The sequence below is a fragment of the Camellia sinensis genome, chromosome 1 (assembly GCF_055761805.1).
Source record: "Camellia sinensis isolate YWXY chromosome 1, ASM5576180v1, whole genome shotgun sequence".
Lineage (NCBI taxonomy): Eukaryota > Viridiplantae > Streptophyta > Magnoliopsida > Ericales > Theaceae > Camellia > Camellia sinensis.
This window is the reverse complement of record NC_138961.1, coordinates 245,839,430-245,863,124: the sequence shown is the minus strand read 5'-3', so window position 1 is coordinate 245,863,124 and position 23,695 is coordinate 245,839,430. Positions and strand designations below refer to the sequence as shown.

General features: G+C 33.6%; 1 protein-coding gene across 1 annotated transcript; it reads right to left on the bottom strand.

Annotated features, from left to right (window-relative positions):
• Positions 1 to 2,711: 2,711 nt before the first annotated feature.
• On the bottom strand, positions 2,712 to 5,491 carry LOC114265645 (transcription factor MYB98-like). Its single transcript, XM_082921894.1, has 3 exons — positions 4,956 to 5,491; positions 4,668 to 4,794; positions 2,712 to 3,449 (listed from the first exon to the last, which is right to left on the bottom strand). The coding sequence occupies exons 1-3, from the start codon at positions 5,489 to 5,491 to the stop codon at positions 3,222 to 3,224; spliced, it is 891 nt and encodes a 296-aa protein (XP_082778020.1). The 3' UTR covers positions 2,712 to 3,221.
• Positions 5,492 to 23,695: the final 18,204 nt, after the last annotated feature.

Here is a 23,695-nt window from a genome sequence, read left to right as displayed (position 1 = left end):
TGTTTGTGTTTCTTATTGTTTCCACATCTGCTATCTTTTTGCTAAATGAACTTATGGTGTTGAATGCAGGGGTTGCCTTTTGGTGAGGCGGTCATTCTTTCAGGGATTTTTCCATTTTTAGTGCGGCTTCCAATTCATTGTGCAGATGTGTCTACAACTAAGATATTAACACCTGGACCTGTGATTGATTTTCTTCTGGCCAATCAGAATGCACGGGAACCTCGCAATATTGACTGGGCAAAGGTAATTTATTGGTAGTTTGTTCTGTATTTTATTTTTATTTTTATTATCTGTCTTTGTTTTACAATGAATAATCTACATTGTCTAAGTAGGGATTTAACATTATGTGTTTCGTTAAAATGATTGATAAATGGAGGTTCTTTCCCTTGTTTTTTTTTTTTTTTGGGGGGGGGGGGCGCTAATTTTGTTGGCTTCTTCCTTAATTTCTTGTGACTATGTTGTTTCAAGTTCTTGGGGTTGAACGGAATGCAAGTCAATGTGAAATTTAGAAAGCTTCACAGGTATGTTTTCTCTATAATATTATTCCTGTTATCCTATAATACTCAGCCTTTAATCATATTATGGTTTTGTACCATCATTTCTCATTTTCTTCTTCACATTGATTGACATTCTTTTTAAGCAAAAGCATCAATTTATTGTCTTATGTTTTGGAACTGATTTTTTTTAAACATATAAGTGAAAATGTTAGCTTGGATGGCTGTGCTGTGGTCAACTTGATAAAGCTAAAGATGCATCTTTATGCACAAACTCTGCTTTTGCTTCTCTTGATAAAGCTAAAGATGAATTCACAATCAATACACAGTCATAAACCAAAAGCAATTTTAAAAAAGAAATTAAACCCAATGCCATTCCCATATCAAAAGCATCCAAAGACTCTCTCTCTCTCTCTCTCTCTCTCTTCATGTGTGTCTGTGGCAGCTCAGTTGATTTCTTTAAAATCACCGCCTTCTGAGTTCAACAAATCTTTCATTAATGGCTGCTTCTGAACCTGATATGAGGCTTCTCTTTATCTTCTCTCTCCTCTTCATCTTCCTCACACCTTCCTCATACCAGATTGCATTTTATAGTTTTCTTACTCTATCTTCTCTATATGTAGATTTTTAAATTGAGATATATGTAACTTTTCTCCCACTTTTTTGCAGGTACTACTATTTGGGATTTTCACTGAGGATGAAACCAGGTCATGGCTCAAACAGTCATTTGAAAAGACTGAGAAGCATGTGGAAAAGAAAGAATTAGAAGTTGGTTCTTCAAATGTTGTGACTAGATTATCTTTTGAGTGACAATTTGGATTTAATGTTACCTTGTACTGACATATATTTGGTGATTTTTTTAAAAATTTTTTTGGATTGAATAGTACACATATTTTGTGTAGTACAAATCCCATGAAAGTGCAATTATATTGGATATGTAAAAATTGTGATTAGTTTAATGCATGGTTGGCATATGGATATGTAAGTTTGAGCCATTTGTGTTTTAAACCTGCCATTAAATTCTCTCCTTTTTTTTTCTTTTTTTTTTTTTTTGAGGAATTAGTGAAATCTTTTGTTATCTATTTAAAAAAAAAAACAAAGGCGGCGTTTTTTAAAAAACACCATTAAATGACGTCATTATGACGTTTGTGATGGAAGGTAAACTGGCCGTCAAGGATTTTGTGGCGTTTTAGAAAACGCCGTATAATATTTTTAGCGACGTTTTCCAAACGTAGTAAACCTATTGCGGCAGCCGCATCAGCGACGACAATATTAAACGGCGGTATATGTTTTTACGGCATTTTTTAAACTTTTAGCGGCGTTTTTAAATTGCCGCTAAAACTCAAATTTCCTGTAGTGACAATTTTCTCTTTTTTGTGCTCTATTAGAGCTGTTAGTGAGTTGGCTTGTAGATTAAAAAAAAAAAAAGGTCAATTATAAATTTTTACTCTTATAGTTTAATTTAATTTTTTTTTTTGATTCCTGTTACATTAATTTAAATAATTTAGTCCCCATATTTTAAGTTCATTTTTTACACTTGAAAATACTGACATGTGTTATAAAATCATTAACTTTAATCTCTAATGCTGTGTTTGGTTGATGGATTTGATGAGAGATTTGGAAAGAGAAATGGAAAAGGTAGGTAAAATGTGAATAAAACAAACCTATATTTCACCTAATTTCAGACACCTTTTCATTTTCCAAATCCCTCTCCAAATCCTCTAACCAAGCACAGCGCAAGTTTTTTTTTCCTCCTAGTTATAAGATCGCAATTAGTATGTTAGTAATTAGATTACGACACAGGCAAATGTCTCTTTATAGATTCAAATTTGAAATCTCACTCACATTGACACCTAAGTACCCTATTCATGACTACATGGGCAATTGCTCGAGGTCCTTTAATCTCTAACTGGAACGGAAGAATCAATTGAAACTATACTTAAAGTGTAAGAAGTAAATTATTCAATTTAAAATAATAAAGACTAAAGTAATATTTAAATAAAATTACAAGATTTGAAATTGTAATTTAGCTTAAAAAATAGTCAAATGTTATAGAGTATGCTAATTGTAATGCGTCATTTAAGCAAGAACAGATAGAGACATTTTAACATTTAGGGAAAATATTATAGGTCTCAAATTTTTTACCTAATAAATGATCAAATATCTCAAATTTTTTATCAAACAAATGACCAAATATCTTAGTACACAAAATTGAACCCCAATTTTTGACACAGACTTTGACATATTATTGTTGCAAAACAAAACACTACAACAAAGCAAAAGCAAAGCAAAATAGAAAATGACAAACAAAACCTACAACCGAACTCAGTTTCCTGCCAAAACCACAAGGATTTGAAAGACTAAGAAAAAGTTTGAGATATTGAAATAAATAAAACACATCCAAACACCACTTAGCAGCTAACTCAGAAGATTTCTTGACAGAGCATCTCCAGCAAGTCCATATCCTTATTATTAACATCAAAGCTCATCTCCTTATCCATTAACTCAGCTGGCATCATCTCCATCTCCATCTCCAACTCTGCTTTATTGCTTTCATTGAGCATCGATCCAAAATCATCCTCTTCAACAGCCATTTTCTCATAAATTTGATAATCCACTGCCTTATCCGAATCAGAAGTTGGGTCTTTCTGATCTTTATTGTCTTCTTCCAAGCCGGTATTATTAACGATTCGCAAGTTGGAATCGGATGATGGGCTTTCTTGGCCATCAGTGACAGTTGAATCTGAAAGGCAAGCTCTTGATGTACTCCTGCAAGAGAGAGTTGTACTGACCTTTACGCTTGCTGAATCGCCACCTTTTTGTTGCATTCCAATGGTTTTTTATGGTGTTTTCAGTCCTCCCTGGCATTTCCCTTGCAATGGCTGCCCATTTGTTACCTAGTTGTCTATGGACCTCAGTTAGCTTCATCTCCTCTTCCTCACTCCATATATCTTTCTACAAAAGTAACAAAAAATAATAATAATAATAATAATAATAATAAAACAAATGGTGATTCATGTAAAAAAATTATGATACAAGTATGACAGCATACGTTAATTTTTTATTATTATTTATAATTTCTAGTATTATATTATATATGATTTCAAAGAACAATTTAAGAATTATATATTAATTTAAGAGTTAATAACTAACTTTAGTAAGAAATAAGAAAATATTTTAAAAAAACTATTATTGCATTTTTTCTAACAATAACAATTTGAATTTCATAATAGTTTGAATATGTGACCTGTACAAAAAGTATATGATACTTTTCAAAATTAATATAAAATATCGGATACGTATTTCAAAGTATCCAATGAATATTAATAAGGAAATGACATGAATATGGTCTCTTTTGAATGTATCCATTCTCTATCGTTGTGTTAAAAATTTGTATTTATTTTTTAGTGCACACATGACAAAAAATTATCAAACATTCGGATCAACAAATGAAAAATTGTATTTATTTTTTTAGTGCATAGCATGTGGAACACACGAGAAAAATTAAAAGCTTGATGTTTGATTCCATGAACTATGTGTGAATGCGCATTTGTGTTTTTATGAAAATAATATAAATACAAATTCTAATAATCTAGTGTGGCGTGTGCATAGAAGAAAAATGATTAATAGAAGTACTAAAAAATGGTATTTATTTTCTAGCGCATAGAATGTGTGCACACATGAGAAAAATGAAAGGCTTGATTCCACTCCATGAACAGTGTGTGAATGCATATTTGTCTTTCTATGCAAATAATATAAATAAGAATCCCAATAATCTAGCGCGTGGCGCATTTGCACATACAAAGAAGAAATAGAAGAAACGAAAGAAAAAAATAGAAGAAATAGAAAACCCTAATGTCTAGCTTTAAATGGTTATGCTAGTAATAGAAACAAAAGAAAAAACTTGATATTCTAGTGTATAGCATGTGTGCAAAACATAAAGAAAAAAGAACAAACTTTATATTTTATGCAAAGTGATATTTGTAGTAGAAGCAATAATAATAATAATAATAATAATAATAATAATAAAGTATTTATCTTTTAGGGCATGGCGCGTAATACACGCATGAGAAGGAGAAGGTTGATATTCCACTCCATGAACTATGTATGTATGGACATTTATGTTTTCATATAGAATATATTTAAATAAATAAAAGAGAAGAAATGAAAAACCTTAATGTCTGGCCTCAAATGGTTATGCCATCTCCCCCTACATTGTTTCCCCATTCTCCCATTCAACATCTGAGCAATGTGAGACCATTTTTTTTCTCCATATTCCTTCACTAATTGCACCAATAACCTGCAAATTGAAAATTAAAAAAGCAATCATAATTCAAAACACAAAACCAAACAAGAAAATTAAAATAGAGAGAGAACAAATAATTCCAAACAATCTAAAAGAGAAGAAATACATTTCAAAAAATAAAAAAAGAAAACGAAAATTAAGAAAATGAAGTTCACCTATCCTCCTCAGGAGACCATTGCTGCATCCTTCTCTTGGATTCAAATTTTTTTCGATTTCCACCTTCCTTTGTTAAGCATGAAACTTCATCCGATAGATTCACATTCGTTGATCTGAATGTTTGATAATTTTTTGGTTGGAAAGTCTGATCTTGATTCAAAGCCTCTGGTAAAATTCTTGGAGGATAATTCAAAAACCCTACATTTTGACCGTCATGCATGACATGATTTGCACCGTTTGATCCAGAAGGAATCGATGCGTTTAAATGAAAACGATTGTTTGAACATCCATTTATCGATGAAGGTTGAAATGGATCGAATCGATCATAAAACGGTGCCAAAACCCCCAAAGATAAATTGGAGGAAGAAGAGCCTTGAATGGGAAATGTATCAAAATTAGGAAAATTTTGATACAACCCATCCGGCGAAGAAGATCCAATTAAAAGCCCATTTTCCATTTGTGGTTTGGAGTTTTTTTCCGGGGAAAAACTTTGATAGAAAGTTGGATTTTCATTGAAGTTTGTATCAAACTCCATGCAGCTCGAAAAAGAGAGAGAAAGAGAGGAGAGCGAATGTGAGAGTGAAAGCAGCAGAAGAAAGATGGGTTGTTTTTGCTTTGAGTGTTTTGAAAATGGGTTGTTTGAGCTTTTTATTAGGAAAAATGCTTGGGACATCATTTTTGGGATTTTTATAATTATTTTTAGATTTTAATTATTGATATATGTGTGGATCTTATTTATGTATTTGTGAAACTCACACCATTAATAATTAAGATCTAAAATGAATTGTGTAATGATTAAAAAAAAGGTATTAGCAGTGAAAAGGGAAAGGTGTGGATCTATAGTTAAGTATCATAGAATTATTAGTGTGGTAATATTATTAGAGGTGTAAGATAAAATGTATTTGTTTGTATACTAGTTAGTAGTGTTATGTATATTATAACAAATTAAGACTCTGTTTGGTTTGGTTTTGCAATTATAATTTGGTTATAAGTTTTGAAAAAAGTTTTTGAATTTTAAATTTTGAAAAAAGTTTTGAATTGTATTTTGAATTTTAAAATTTAAAATTTTGAGTTTTATTTTGAAATTTTTTAGATTTATTTATTTAAATATTAAAAAATGTTTAAGAAAATTTTATTTTTTGTTTTAAATATATAATTTTTATTCAAATATTTTTATCTTAAATATTTTATTTTATTTTGTAAATATTTTATTTTTTTTAGTTTTAATATTTTAAACTCAAAACATAACTCCACACTAAAATCGTAACTAAACACATAACTGAAAACTCAATTCAAAAATTATTTTCAAAAGTCATAATCAAATACATAACTCGAAACTCCACTCTACTTTCAAAAGTGTACACTCAAATCATAACTAAACACATAACAAAAAAATTAAAATATTTAAAATATATTTTTAAAAAATACAGCACACAAATGTATGAAATATAGTGCACATTAAAATAAATAAATAAATAAATAAATAAATAAATATTTACTCTAAACAAAATAAAATTAAGAAAATTTTTAAACATCTACAAAAAATAAATTCAAAAAAAATCAAAATGCAACTCAAAATTCACAACCAAATAAATTCTCTTTTTAAAATTCGTAACTCAAAACACGACTTCATACGCAAATCATAATTCTAAAAATAATTTTAAAAAATAGAATAAAAAAAATATTTCTTTGATTTTTTTTTTTTTAAATAGAGTTTTGAAAGGAGTTTGGTTTTAAGTTTTGAAAAGAGTTTTGAATTGAATTTTGAGTTGTGTGCTTGGTTATGAGTTTTGAAAATAATTTTTGAATTGAGTTTTGAGTTGTATGTTTAGTTATGAGTTTTGAAAAGAATTTTGAAATTTTTTGATTGGAATCATAATTCCAAAGAGAACCAAATGCAGGCTAAGATTTTGAAATTTTTTAATGAACTTTTTAAATTTTAAATAAAACTTGCACTTAATCTAGATGTAATTAAAAATTAAAATATTTGTGAAAAAGTTTAAAAGAAATTCATGACGAATAAATAAAAATATAAAAATGGCACATTTTCATTTTTTTATATAAATTTCTACATAAATAATTTATTTTTTAGGTACATTCAAAAAATTAAAAAATGATTAAAATATAAATAAAAACAAAATTTCACTACCAAAAAAAAAATGAAAAATTAAACAAAACTGACTCCTATATTTGCATGACCAAACCTAATTTTAATCCATGTAAAGTCATAATAATATATAGAGAAATACTTTATGTCACCGTTTTGTCCCATTACATACGTAGATAATCATAATTGCTTCCTTATTTGAAAATAGTTATTAAGAAAATAATAAAAATAAATAACAAAATGTTATGTATATGATTATATAAAAAAAAAAAAATTATTTTCCTTATGGTTGATGTAGCCTCTCTATTTGTAAATATCAATGTAGCCCCTCATCTATGAACACATACATTTTATCCCTTTCAATTATATTTTTTTTTTTCACTTTTACCCTCTCAAAATAACTTTCAAAAGGAGTGTATGTATATGATTTTTATAGTTAAAGATGCCAATATAAACATGTTTATAGATAAATGAAATAAAATGATATTTAGTATTAATTGAGAGATTTTTGTGTACTTAACCTTTTTCCCCCTTGCCGTACATTCAAAATCATACAAATTCGTGTCCAAAACAAGATTGATTTCTACAAAGTTGATGCCATCTTGAAGGGATATCAAATCTGTACTTAAATATATTCTAATAATTAAAAAAACAATATTAGTATTAATTATGTACTTCTTCCTTCACTCATGGAAAGGTGGTGACAAATTCAAAAAGTTGACTGCTATATCCAACTCAGGTGGAAAAATGATGATAATTCCAAGAATGCACATGTAAGATTAAGAAATTTGCTTCATTTCATTCTACCATTCTATCAGGTTTTCTAAATGAGATTAACTAGTTAAAACCATTGATTGCATATTATAATATATTTGACTTTTTATAACATCGACGTAATTACTTGATTTGTATAGAAAGGAAGACTATACTACTTGGTAATTAGTTCGGGACAAAACCACAAACACTCCTTTATATATATATATATATATTTCATTTTTCAGTTTATTCTAACTAGGCCAATATTGGAATGTATTAACTTTTTCACCATCAGATTAAAGCATATGTGAACTCTTGGTTTATCGCTTAAATTTTTCACTTCTTGCTTTGTTTAATTTTTCTTATTTATTTATTTGAATTCTCTTGAATTTTTGTGACCCTTGTGGAGCACAAATAATGACAATTGCCATAAAAAAGTTAAAAGACATCGAAATATTGAGGTTAACAAAATGAGAGTGTTAGGTTTTCTTTCTTGGCAATCCCGTTTGACAAAACTCCTTTGAGTTGTAATTTTATTCGCATTTTTATTTCAGTGAGGCTATAAGTTGTTAGATGCGAATCCAACCCGAATCAAACATTTCAGAGAAGTTTGTGATGATAAAGCTTTCAAGATTGCCACTTCGCTGATTATGACGGGGATCGAGCTGCCCGGTCAGCTCGCGGGGGTCCAGGGGGCAGCGCCCCTTGGCGGGTCCGGGGCAGCGCCACGGCGGGGTTGAGGGGCAGCGCCAATGCATTTTGCTTCGGGGGCGCTGCCCCTCAACCCCGCCGTGGCGCTGCCCCGGACCCGCCAAGGGGCGCTGCCCCCTGGACCCCCGCGAGCTGACCGGGCAGCTCGATCCCCGTCATAATCAGCGAAGTGGCAATCTTGAAAGCTTTATCATCACAAACTTCTCTGAAATGTTTGATTCGGGTTGGATTCGCATCTAACAACTTATAGCCTCACTGAAATAAAAATGCGAATAAAATTACAACTCAAAGGAGTTTTGTCAAACGGGATTGCCAAGAAAGAAAACCTAACAATCTCCCCCTTTGGCAATGCCGTGACAAAACACACCTAACAAATAAAATCCTAAACACCCCAACCCATTACAGCCAACAAACGCCAACTTCTTTCTCAAGGTCATGATCTGCAAAACAGCTATTAGTGCCACAATCTCCAAAACAACTATTAGTCCCACAAGAGTATATAAAAAAGCAAGAGACATATGACACGATTATCTTGAAACATGAGATGGAAAACATGAATAGATGAAAACTAAGACTCATGAACAACTGCTCTCAAACAACAAAAGTAAGATCATAAACCACACAAGCAATGATATGACGATGTAAATACCATGAACATACAAGACGGGCAAATAGGGCATAGCAATATGCAAAACAAATAGCCAATCTCCCTTACCAAAACATATCAAAATGAACCAAACTCCCCCTCACTAAAAGCAACCACAAACACTGAAAACAGTGAACAAGAAGAGAATGATAAAAATAATATGGTGGAGCAAGTAAGGAATTTCAGATTAGTACCTTAAAACACATAAGATTATCCAAGAAGCACCATTACAAGAAAACACAATGTGTACAGTCTGTAGAAAATTCCTCATGAAAGAAAGTGATGCATCATGTGAAAAGCATAGATCCCATGATAAAAGTGTGTGTGTGAAACTTGGAGTTCGACAAATACTAGATTCAATCCTAGTAGTGATATGAAAGCCGGACCTCTGACAAGAGAATCTTAAGCACGACAAAGGAAAGTCAAACCACTAGGAATCAAGGGGTATTTGGTGAGTAAAGGCGGAGGCTCCCCCTCAATCAATGAATCCTTTTTTTTTTTCTCTTTTTTTTTTTTTTTTTTTTTTTTTTTCTTTTGCACATTTTTTTTCTTTCTTTTGTATATTTTGTCTTCTTCTCTTTCTTTTTCTTTTTCTTTTGCACAATCATTGGTGGCTGACACGCTCAAGAGTATGGAAACCGAACCAGAGAAGCATGGATATAATAATGATGGCCTGGTTGGTGACTCTGAGGTAGCCTTTTCCTCATGGCTGGACTGCAAAGAATAGAGGGGAAAGCCATGGAGGTGCAAAAAAGATGGTAGGTGGTTAAGAGACTCAACATCACCCATGATATGCTAGTATAGGTCAATTCCTCTAGAAACGCAAAAGATACAATGACAGAAGTCCATAGAGAAAAAATAATCACTAAGGCGGAAGACTCCAAAATTTGCTAATCCAAGAATTTGTACAGAATGAGACATACTAATCAAAGAACACACACTCCAAAATGAGTAATAACCACAGAAAGCACACACATATTAACATGTAATGGATTTTCTCATCAATTCCAATATGTACCAAGGACCACTCAAAAATTTCAAGCTTGCAAAACCATACTAAGAAAATCTTTTTGGAATTTTTTTTTTTTTTTCAATTTTTTTTTTCTTAACCAAAGCAAGACAAAAAAACAAACAAGCACACATAAAAAGACCCGAAAAAAAACACACAAAAACCTATAAACTAAAACGACCAAACAAATTAACACAAGTCAACTTTTCTCACCCAAATCTTTTTGGTCTTAACAAAATCAGGTCTAGCGGTCTTGGTAAGTGTCGTGGTGTAGTGAACACCCGCATGAATCTTGGTATTCCGCCTAGACATGTAAATCGAATTTCTACCCTTTTGAGGCACTCTCCCATGCAACTTATAACAATAAGGGCGAATATGACCATGCATACCACAATGATGACAAATAAAAACAGGGTGTACCTTCTTTTCTTTTACCTTACCAACTCTAGGGAGTTTGAGAAGTCTTTCATCTTGTTGAATCTTTTGTCCCCCCTTTCCTTGAGTTCTTGTATCATGAGAAGTTGAAGCACTCTGTTTTTGCTCTTTCTTACCACCAAAGCCAATGCCACTCTTGTCACAACTTGTTTGTTGAGACCCAATGATATCCTCCAAGGTCTTTGATCCTTTGTTCCAAAGACCAATGGTAGCCATAGCATACTTGAGCTCTTCCTCTTTCTTGATCATTAGTTCTTCCAAAGCAACTTGTGACATCTCGAGAGATTCAATCTTTTCTTCATACATGGCATGGGTTTGCAGAAGCTCATTCCTCTCTGTCTCACAAGTCAACAGTTTTGTACAAAGAACTTGTCGATCATCAGCTACCTTGATGGCATTAATCCTGGCCTCGGAAATCTCCTCCTTAAGTTTGACATTCTCACATTCACATGCTTTGAGTTTCTTTGTGAGTTTGTCATTCAATTTGAATAACTTAAGAGACTCCTTATACAACTTTTCATAGGCTTGCTCAAGCTCTTCATGATCGCTCTCCGAGGATTCATCATCAGTGATATTCTCAATTGACCTCTTTGGAGAATCTGTTTGTCCTTCAGCTTCAGAAGCCGCCATGAAAGCAAGAAATTGTTTATGACCCTCTTCGCCTTGACCTTCATTGTCACTTTCATCTTCATCAGATTCAGATTCATCATCCCAAGTGATGGCAAGGGCTTTCTTCTTCTTCAAACGAGTGGGGCATTCTTGAGCAAAATGGCCAAATCCTTGGCATTCATAGCATTGGAGTCTTTCAGAGTTTCCTTGTATCTTTCCTTTCTCCTTCTTGGCTATAGAATTAATTTTGAGTTTATCTTTGCCTTTAGATTTATGAGAATGAGTAGATTCCAAAAGATTAGGATTCTTTTTCAAAAAAGATTTTTTAAATTGTTTAACAAAAGCAGCCATAATCTTGGAATCTATATCACAATCCTCATCAGAATCCTCTCTAACTTTATGAGCACTACTAAAAGCAATATCTTTTTGTTTCTGTTTGAAATTCCTGTGTGCCTCATAAGTTTGGAGATTTCCAACCAACTGATCCAGCTTGAGGTTGTCAACATCTTGAGCCTCCTCAATAGCCGTAACTTTTGGTTGGAACCGATCGGGCAATGATCTCAAAATTTTTCCCACAACTTTGGATTCTGGAATTTTTTCACCTAAATTGAAGTTGGAATTTACAATGTCACTCAACTTCGCATAAAATTCATCAAAGGTCTCACTATCTTTCATTGAAAGGTTTTCGAAACTAGATGTGAGCCTTTGAAGTTTTGAGCGTTTAACAGAAGGAGTGCCCTCATGAATAGTTTGTAAGATATCCCAAGCCTCTTTTGCGACTTCACAATTACAAATACGACTAAATTCTTCAGGTGTGACAGCGCAAAAGAGAGAATTGATAGCTTTACTATTCCAGCTACTATTTTGGTAATCAGTTGTGTCCCACTGATCAATTGGTTTGGGGATTGTAACTCCATCAACAGTAATTGTTGGTTCAGTCCACCCATTCATGACGGATTGCCAAACTTTTTCATCAATAGATTTTAAAAAAGATCTCATCCGAGCTTTCCAAAAAGGATAATTGGATCCGTCAAGTAGGGGTGGTCGAACCATAGAATTTCCTTCACGAATTGTATCCATTATCACAAATCAAACAAGATCTCGTTCTAAAAGAATTTATTATTTTTTTAAAAAAAATAGAACGACCCGCTCTGATACCAATTGAAAAATCTAGAAATCCCCTAGATGTTGATTTGTGATTATGTATCAATTTAAAGCAGAATATAACAATCCCAATCAAACAATCAAACAATCAAGACAAAGAGACACAACGATTTAACGTGGAAAAAACCACAATTGGACACCTCCAACTGTGATCAAAAAACCACGGGCAACAGCCACAAGAACAATCCACTAAGAAGAATTAAAGGAATTACACAAGTATACTCTCAATTACCTAGCGAATCCACAACGCCTAATTGAACCAACCTCTATGTGCCTCTTCCAACCCCATCTTCACCACGGAATTGTCTTTCTGATGAGCCACTCCGGATTCCACCAAAGCTTCAGGCTCGAATTCTTCAGAATCCACAACTGAAGAATAACTCTCTCTTTTGTGTATAACAAACAAACCTTTGATGTACTCTCTTTAGATCATGAGTTGAATACTCAATAAAAACATCAAAGAAAACTCCCAAAGTATCTCCAGATATAAACCCTAGAAACCAAAAAGAAGATCTGGAGAAGTTATCCTCAAAATCTGACCCAATACGCGAATTTATAGAATCTGTCTCGCGATCTCCGCTCGAGCTCAACATAGCCCGCTCGAGCGGACTGACCAAAAACTGCGTGCGAATAAACTGAGATGCGCTCGAGCGTAGGAGCATCCGCTCGAGCGTAAAATCACACATTCCAGTATTTTTACAGGCGACTGCAGAGATGCTGAGAGCTTCCAATCCCCGCTCGAGCGTCACTTTCCCCGCTCGAGCGGGAAGGCCAAAAATGGAAAAACTGGAAAAATATATCATGCTCGGACAGGCAACTTTGAATGCATTTTTGCATTTTGCTTCGGGGGCGCTGCCCCTCAACCCCGCCGTGGCGCTGCCCCGGACCCGCCAAGGGGCGCTGCCCCCTGGACCCCCGCGAGCTGACCGGGCAGCTCGATCCCCGTCATAATCAGCGAAGTGGCAATCTTGAAAGCTTTATCATCACAAACTTCTCTGAAATGTTTGATTCGGGTTGGATTCGCATCTAACAACTTATAGCCTCACTGAAATAAAAATGCGAATAAAATTACAACTCAAAGGAGTTTTGTCAAACGGGATTGCCAAGAAAGAAAACCTAACAGAGAGGAATATCCATAGATCTGTTCATGATGTTTTCCATTGCATCTCCATTGCTGACAGCCTACGTGAACAAGTGCAAGAAAATCTACTATGTGGTTTAGAATTAAAATATGATTTACATAACATTCAAAATGGTTCTCAACCATAGATATTATATTTTGAGCAATACTATAGTTATTTAAACTCTTACTAACAATCTCATTAAAAATGTACATATCAAAACATCATTGGATGTTTAAATATCATTAATTTTTTGATAACCAATCAAATTGAGCCTCTTGCATTTTTAGTAAGATTGTTAGTATACATAAAATTATTCTTATACTTTTCATACGTTTTTTGTGTTTTAATTTTGTACCATTACCATTTCTGTTTTGCTAGGTAAGGGTTTGGGGGTTTAGTCTTTGCAATTACATGCATTATAATTGCATAGTAGCAAAGCAAAATTTCACTTGGTCAAAGATAAAATTTTGGTTAGGGCACCATTCTTGGATTCTCCCAATCCCATGAAAGAAGCAAGGGTTAATTACACCAATACTTCTCAATTATTAGCAAATATTATTTTATTTTTTATTTATAAATTCATATATATTGACTTTGTCTAACTATGAAAATCATACAAATACACTCTTTTTGGAATTGATCTGGGGTAAACGTAATATATTTTTAAAGTTGAGAAAGTCAAAATGCACGAGTTTATAAATGAGAAGGCAAAGTGATATTCACTGATAATTAAGGGGTCTTTCATGTAATTAATCCAAAAAACAACTCCATATCACATATCTAATTATGAACCCGACCCTTCTCGTGTGCTAGATTGGGTTGATTTGGAGGTAGATGAGGATGTCTCTTACAAAGAGCGACCAGTTCAAATACTAGATACCCAAGAGCAAGTATTATGGGGCAAAACTATACCGTCGGTAAGTGTGTTATGGAGACACCATGGGATTGAAGAAGCAACGTGGGAACGGGAGGCGGAAGTCCGCACTAAGTATTTGGATTTGTTTATGAATGCTTAAGTTGTTTTAATTTGTAATATTCCCTAGTGTTGAAGGAAATGTATTAAGATTATTATCCATGTGTTGTTATAAGTATTGGTGTTTTGAATATGAGATTGATATGTATGGCCATTATTGTTGATTGAAATATTTCATGCTTATATGATATCATGAACCGTTTTAGTTAGCCTTGAGACTAGACACTTGGAAACCGTGATGAGAATGGCGAATTTTGATTGAAAATAGATATTGTGATTTGAAACAACATCTAGCATGGTTTTGATCACTTGTCGTTATCCTATTTGAGTAGTTTGATCTAATTTAGGGGACGAAATTTCCTATAGTGGAGGTTGTGATGACCGGTCAAGTTATTCATTTGTTCCTCTTTGTTTAACCTCGGTTTACTAATCTTACAGCGTCGGATTTTAGTGTAAGGTTTTGGTTTGACCGTTGGATTGTTGTTTTGAAAACTCCTTCTCAATAATTTTCATTCTTATTTATTGCTATTTTCGAGTTTCACGTGTTTCGGAAGGTGCGAGGTTGGGTTTGGTGTGTTTTTGGGTTGAGTTGGAGATTTTTTAGGCTGAGGGCTGAGCCACACGTGCGGGGCCTTCGGCCGCACGTGCAGGAAGGGGGCCGTATGTGCGGGATATGAGGCCGCACGTGCGAAAATCAAGGGATTTCTGGGCAACATACTGCAATATATGCAGGTGCAGGAGTGGAAGTGTGGGAAAAGGGGACGCACGTGTGGGGATGAAGGCCACACGTACGGGAAGCATGCTCCGCACGTGCGGGAAACCCTGAGTCTAAAAAACTCTGTTTTTCTTTCTTTTTGGGTTGTGTGTGTATCACTTTTTACACATCTCTCTCTTTCTAAAATTCATTTTCTCTTCCTTCTCTCTACATGTCCTACACCAAACCTTTTAGAACTTTTGATCTATTGCATTTTTAACCCAAGCTTCTTCATCAAAGTTAGAGAGCTAACTGAGGGCTTTGTTGTGTGCGATGAAGATCGTGTTTCAACACCGAAGATTTTAAGGGTTTCATTCCAATTTCTTCTCCAAACTTGAGGTATGGATTATTCTTGGAGTTATATATATATATATATATATATATATATATTTGCTAGATTTTGTGATTTTTGAAATTTTCCATTGTAAATGTTGAAACTTGATTTTGGCTCAAGAATGTAGGTGTTTAGGGATGGTTTTCCACCTAGTTTCTTTTAAAAATGATTTCTTGAAAATTTTGAACTACATTGATTGAGAAAAAGAAACTTTTTGAAGAAAACCCCTTTCTAGAGATTTGAATGTGCTTGGTTGTGGTGAGGAAAAACTAGGGTTTTGGGGTTTGAAAGGTTGTTGAGAACTCATAGACAACATTGTCATTATATTACTCCTTTTGTGCCAAAATGATTAATGATTGGAAATTTCTCATCGATATATATATATATGTGTGTGTGTGTGTGTGTATAAATAGATACACAAATGATGAATTTCATGAAATATGAGAAGTGGTGATGTTGGAAATTGTTGATGTTTTTTTTGAAATGACTAAATTGTTGGGAGAAGTTCGGAATATGGAAACGTTGCTATCTATTGATAGAATTAAATGCATATGTGGCTATTGTGTATAATAGCATTGAGGGAGAGGGATGAAAATTTTGTTTAATTATGGTATTATTGTTGAGATATTTAAAAGTGGAGAAATGTCATGAGGCATTGATAATTATTGCATTACATACTTACTCAATTTACTATTATACATTTTGAATTGAGTTTGGAAAAATTTACATTGAGAAAAGAATATTTTGGAATGGGAATTATTAAAATGTTTTGGGATAAATACGTTGGTAAGTCCAGATAAGAGATGTAGATGAGACTGATTAAGTTGGCCTGAGTGTCCGGGGTGAAAGACTGAAAACACGCGCGGAGGAGGTACCACTTCCCTTCCGGTTAGCAACTGGTAAAGTGGAGTTTTTGGTAGTGCTAGTTATGCCTACTTACAGACACCAACCTAGAGATTACTTAAATCGTATTTACCACCCTTCTGAATTAAATTGTAAATTTCTGAATTGTTGAGATTTCAAACTATCATTGAGCACAGTGGCTTTTTAAAAGATATGAACAAAATACTCTTTTAATTGGCATAGCATGACATGTGCATTTCATATTAGAAATCTTGCATAAATGTATATACTTTGTTAAGAATTCTTTACTGGGCTTTATGCTCACCCCTATGAGATTTTGGTACAGAAAATGACGTGGTGAACCCGCCAATTTAGGGCGTGGGTATATGTATATAGAGCACAAGGCTCTGTTTTGTTGTGATTATATTTTGTAAGCCTAGGGCTATAACTGTTTGAGTTCGAGAGACTATTTTTGTGTAACCAGGCTTAAGCCTTGGAATTTGTAAGCCCTTGAGGGCATTTTATTTACTTTTGAATTTAACGTTCTACATGCTATAGATTAATGTATGTAATATCATTGAATGTATAATTCGCATGTGAGACTATTTTGTACCAACTTCTATGATCAATGTTATGATGATTGGGGAATTGCTATTGTTCTTAAATGAATGTCGGTTGATGTACCAAGATTATGTTGGGTAAATTTTGGGGCATTACAATAACCAACACCATTTGTCTTATAAACAACATCACATATATCATAACTACTAATCACATATCTCATAACCATTACTCACATATAGGGGTGTAAATTTGGTTCACGAGCTAACGGCACACCCCAAGTCCAGAAATTACTCTCTCTCTCTCTCTCTTTCTCTCTCTCTCGTTTGGGCTAAAGAAAGGATCTAGGGACTTGTCAAAAACAATTAATGAGGAAATTTTGATTTTGACAAAATTTGGATGTTTGTTCCAAATTTTTGGTGAAAATGGGGCCGAAATTATGTAATAATCATTATAAAAAACAAAATTAAAACATTTATGAATAGAGACTTATAATAAAAAAAATTATTAATTTATAATTTTGTCAATTTATACTTAAATTTTCTTTATTTATTTTAATATAAATCCTTCATCTATTTTTATTAAGTAAAATTAATAAAAAAGTCTATTTTACTCATCAACTACAAAATGTATAATCACACCATTAATTAGCGTAATTATAGCTCGGCTTTTTCGCACCCCTTAATCCACAGGCATTCAAGCAATTATAGCACTTAAGCAATTAGTCTCATGGCAAGCATGCTAGACATGCCAACAATCACACGTATGCAATATGCTAAAGCGAGTAAAGGCCTACCTAGTACTCCAAGCCAAAAAGATGATAAAGTTAGAAAACATGCATGATTCCTAACTATGCGATATGACTAATGTAACACATGCGATATGCAATCTAAATAGGCTCAGCTACTAATATGGCATATGAAACAATTTGATAGCATGCGATCTAAACACGTATTCAAAAAATATTTTAAACTAACAATGCAAGTTAGAATGATAAACTGAGCCCCAGTGCATACAATACAAATGGATGCAAACATGAAGCATGCTAAACAAGACGTGATGACCCTAAACTAACTATCATAAGCTTGTAAATAAAAGGGAGAAAGACGTGGGGTTGGAAGATATACACATTATTACAACATTGCGCTCTTACAAAGAAGAGTTCGAATAAACTAACTAGCTAAGCTAAGCTAATTATTACAAAACAAATTAAATTAGCTAAATTACTTAACTAATTATTACAAACCGAATGAATGAACTATTCTAGCTAATCAAATTACAACACTTTACCAAATTCAACTAGCTACAACTAATTAATTACAACAAATATTTAAGCTAAATATTTAAACTAAACAGGCTCGATATGCGAGGAATGCTTATGCACGTGCTCGGTTTCCATCCGAAAAGGCCACTGTTTTGCTGCGAGAAGGTCTCTGTTACACAGTAGAACACTCATAGCTTTGTCCACTTCTAGAATGGCTCTACTTTGCTCAAAAAACACACCGCTGAATTTTGCATTGGTGGCTGGCCGGCCAGGAGTGAGGGCTTGCCAGCCACCAGTGATGGCCTGCCGGCCATGGAAAGTGGCCGACCAACCACAACTGCACAGTTCATCTTGCTGCAACAGAGATCAAACAGAGCATGCACAGGGTATTCTCAAGGGTTTGTTTGCACAATTCACCCCTTCTTATCATGAACAAATCAAATGAGTATTAAACTTGGTCCACAAACCATCAACTCAAGCTATTTCATTGCATGATGGCTCATGAACCCAAGTGTGCAAGTTTAATAAATGTAACAAAATAAGACTAAAAAAACCACCCCCTATCATGAAAGATCAAGGGAAGGAGTTGACCTTGGAGACTTGAATCATTTCATCACTAGTGAGTATGAAATGCCTGAAGCTTCTATGTGTTCAATTAACGTCCAATTGAACACAAAAACAAATTCTTATCTTGCAACATTTTAGTCCCATTTTAATTACTTCCTTTTAAATTACCAACCATCCTTTAATTCATTGAGTCCAATGGTGAGTTTAAGTCCTCTGAATAGAAAGAGGGCTCAAACCAAGTGTTGTCTTAGACATGAAAGAGAGATCATACCGTTGGTAATGAACCCCAAAGGTATTAAACCATTAAGCATGACATCTCAATCTCACGCTTAAACAAACAAGTAGTTTGAACCACTTTTAAAGAAAAACAAAAGCCAAGAAAGGAGGAAGGTTGCAGAGATGATTAAGAGTGATCACAAGTATGGAAAGCCTTAAATAAATGCAATCAACTCAAATAAGATGGTGTCTAATGCCTAGAACACCAAATTCATGAGGACAATTACACTATAAGCTTGCAATACAAAGCTCAAATACAACTACCAACCAAAAACAGTGCTAAAACAGTCTAAAAAAGGTCTTAAAACATGCTGGAATTAAGACAAAAATAGCTAGATTAATAAGCTAAAACATAGCACAAGCTAGGCTAGTAAGCAAGACACAAGGAAGGGAGGCTAACCCCTCTAATTTTGGACTTCAAAACATGATTTTGGCCATTGAAATAACTCTGAAAATTTGTGTTTAAAAACTTAAAAAAAGATAGTGAAAGGATGGAAAACACAAGGGAAAAGGCCTTCAAAGCAAGGTACAAAGAAGGATGAATCACATCTCAACCTTTTGGTGACCTTAAAACCCAAGCTTCAGCCCAAAAAATACAGAGTTTTTATAGCTCAAAAATAGTTTGACAATAGCAAAAAAAGAGTAAGTAAAGCAAGCAAAGAGGCAAAGCCTTACACATTTGAAGAGAAAAGCCAATTTTAAGCAATAATCCAAGTCAAACACACCCTCAAGAGCTCAAACAAGGTACTAGGATACCTCAGCTCAAGTATGGAGAGGTTTGGTTAAGAGTGTATAGGCAAAGGTTAAGGATACATAGGCAAAAGTGTAGAAATTTGCAAAAGAGAGAGAGAAAGAGAGAGTGAGAGGAAAAATTTTGCTCCAAAATTTTTTTAACCTTAAAACATGAGAGGGAGACCCTCTATATATAGAAAACATGAATTTTCCTCAAGAACATCCAGCCATACACGTGGGAGCAGATGCATGCATCTGTGTAAATAGCTAGCACAGCTGTCACAAAATATCTGCAAAAGACACTGGTGTCCAGCAGGCCACATCAGTGGCCAGCAACCAAAAGTGATGGCCGGCAGGCCACCAAGGGTTGTAGGCTTGAAAAGCTCAGGGTTTGGTCCAAAAACAAAGGCAACAAGGGTGCAGGGTTTGAAAGGCTTAAAGCAGTGGCATTCCGCCGAGGACTTCGAGCACTTGACAAGCATATAGACTCATCATCGGGTGTGCAAGCGATGACGTCCAAGTCGTAAGGGCCGTAAAAAATGAGGTGTCTACAATAATAAATTTTTTTGAAATTTTAGAAACCACAAATATCATAATCAAGTCACAAAGTGTTGTAATATAAAACACAAAATACGCAACGCCATCACTAACTAGCATAACAAAATTGTTTAAAATTATAGAAAATCACAAATGTCGTAACTAATTCGCAAAATTTTGTAACATTAACCAAAACTTATGTAACTATCCACTAATTGGTGTAACAAAAACATCTAAAAATATAAAAACCACAAATGTCATAACCAACTCATAAAATTTAATAACATCAACTACAAAATGCGTAACTGCATCACTAATTGCCATAATAAACATAATCAAAATTTTTACAAATCACAAATGTCATAACCAACCCAAAAAATTTCATAACATCAATCACAAAATGTGTAACAACACAAGTAATTGATGTAGCAAAAATATCCAAATTTTTTATAAACCACAAATATTGTAATCAAGCAACAAAGTTTCATAACAACTATCATAAAATAACTAAACAAATCACTAAAAATCTTAGAATCACCAATCGGGATCTCTCATAATACAGTGAAAACAAAATGTAACGACAATCATTAAATAATTTAATCAACGACTTAAAGCCATGGAACAGAAAATGAGAGTTAAAGAAGATTAGCTAGTAGAGCAAGAGGAAAGGGAAAATGAGAAAGAGAGACTGAAGGGGCCTGTGAAAATGACGTCAAAGGTGTTGTCGTTTCTGATAAAGAACATCGAAGATATCTACAATGACAGTACAGAATGAGAGAGATGCTTGAGGGAAGAAGAGGACTGAGATAGCAAAACAGTACAACAAAATCCGTAATATTCATTTTTCAACAGTTCTATAACACATATACAAATTGATGATATACGGCCAAAGGTTTGTGTATGCATGACATATCAATGTGAAAGAGCTAGAGTTTTGAGATATATGTATTTACTAGATAGAGAAATATCACCAGAATGAATAGTGTTGAAATAGACAAAGAGAGTAGTGACGATTTCAAGGATCTATTGCAGAGACACATGAGTAGAGAGAGGAAGAATCCAGTGAGGAAGAACTATCAACAATGATTGTTCGATAATTTGAGCGAAATAAAGAAGTCTGAGTAAGTAATAGAGAGAGCTCAGGCACAACTAGGGAAAATCAAAGGAAAGAAAATAGAGTACAGAAAAAAATGAAGAAAAGTTGGGGAAAAAATTTAAGAGAAAATTTATTTAGTAGAACAAAATAAAATCAAGTCATAAATAATTTTTTTCAACATATTTTTTATTAAAATTTAGTTAAATTATATATATATATATATATATGTCTATAACTGTATATAGATATTTTAAAAAATATATCGTTTGTACATTACTATTTCTATTATATTTAATGACGATATTATGACTAAAAATAAATCTAAAATAGAGATAGGTGATCAATTGCAATTGTCACTTAGGGATGATGCTTAAAAATTAATCAAGAGAGTTAAGAGTTCAGAGATAATGAGAGTTTGAGAGACAGATTTGTTTGTGAGAAATAAAATGAGAGAGGGGGTGGTATTTATAGGAATTGGGAGGGAGGGGTTAATTTATATATATATAAATTAAAAAAAATAAAATTGGTTGTTGGTGGAATTAACGATTACATGACTGTTTTAATTTTTTTTTTGATTTTTGCACCAACAGAGGGGTAGAGAGTCGTTGGGATTGGGTCGGGCTAGATGGGGAAAAAAATTTCGGGTCGAGCTCATGAGATGGGGCACACTTCATAACACACCATAGTCGGGCCGGGCTCTAGAACACATAGCCTACGGTCTTAGGTTGGGCTTAGGCTCAGGCCTGGTTGGGCCCACCTAGGGCACGACTGGACTTGGGGTGTGCCACGAGCTCGTGGGCCAAATTTACACCCCTATATGTGGGTAGTGGTTATGAGATATGCGATTAGTGGTTATGATATATGTGATGTTAGTTATGAGGCAAATGGCGTTGGTTATGAGATGTGGTTATGACATAAGTGGGCAAAGGTTATGAGATATATGATTAGTGATTATTAGATATGTGATTTTGGTTATGAGCAGAGTGGTGTAGTTATAAGTCAAAGGGTGTTTGCTTATGAGATATGTGATTAGTGGTTATGAGATATGTAATGTTGGTTATGATCAAAGTGGTGTGGTTATGAGATATGTGATTAGTAGTTATGATATATGTGATGTTGGTTATGAGATACGTGGGTTATGGTTATGAGATATTTGATTAGTGATTATAAGATATATGTGATGTTGGTTATGAGCAAAGTGGTGTCAAATGGTGTTTGGTTATGCTATATGTGTTAGTGGTTATGAGATATGAGATATTGGTTATGATCAAAGTGGTGTAGTTATGAGCAAAAGGGTTGTTAGTTATGAGATATGTAACTAATGGTTATGAGATATGTGATGTTGATTATGACTTAAAGGGTTTGGTTATGAGATGTGGTTATGATTCATGTGGATAATAATTATGAGATATGTGATATTAGTTATGATCAAAGTGGTGTGGTTATAACCAAAAGGGTGTTAGTTATGATATATGTGACTAGTGGTTATGAGATATGTGATGTTGGTTATGAAAAAAGAAAAGTGTTGGTTATGAAATATGTGACTAGTGGTTATGAGATATGTGATGTTGGTTATGACTCAAAGGGTTGGTTATGAGATGTGGTTATGAGATATGTGATTATGGTTACGAACAAAATGGTGTTGGTTATGAGATGTGGTTATGACTAAGTTATGATCAATTTGATTATAGTTATGAAGAAATATGATTTTGGCTCATAACTATAAACAGGTCACTTTTAATGATGTGGCTCAATCTTAGTCATTGATTTTCTATGTACCGTACATTTTTTAACAAAATATACTATAGACTTTCCCGGTGATGCTATGGTACATTTGGATGTACCATACATCAGTTATGAGAATATGTGATTTTATATTGTAATTAATATCATATAGATCATGACCATTATCATATTAACTCATAACTTATTTATATTTAGTTCTTCATACATACCATATTATCTCATAACTACCACAAAACTAAATTATTTTAATAATTTAATTTTGAATTGGCAACCGGTGTAACCGGTTACCAAAAAGAGAGCAAAGGAAATCAGAGAAGTCCAGGGGTCCCAACATTACATATCTCATAACCACTAGTCACATATCTCATAACCAACACATTTTTTCATAACCACTAGTCACATAACTCATGACTAACACCATTTTGCTCATAACCACACCACTTTCTTCATAACCAATATCACATATCTTATAACTATTACCCACATGAATCATAA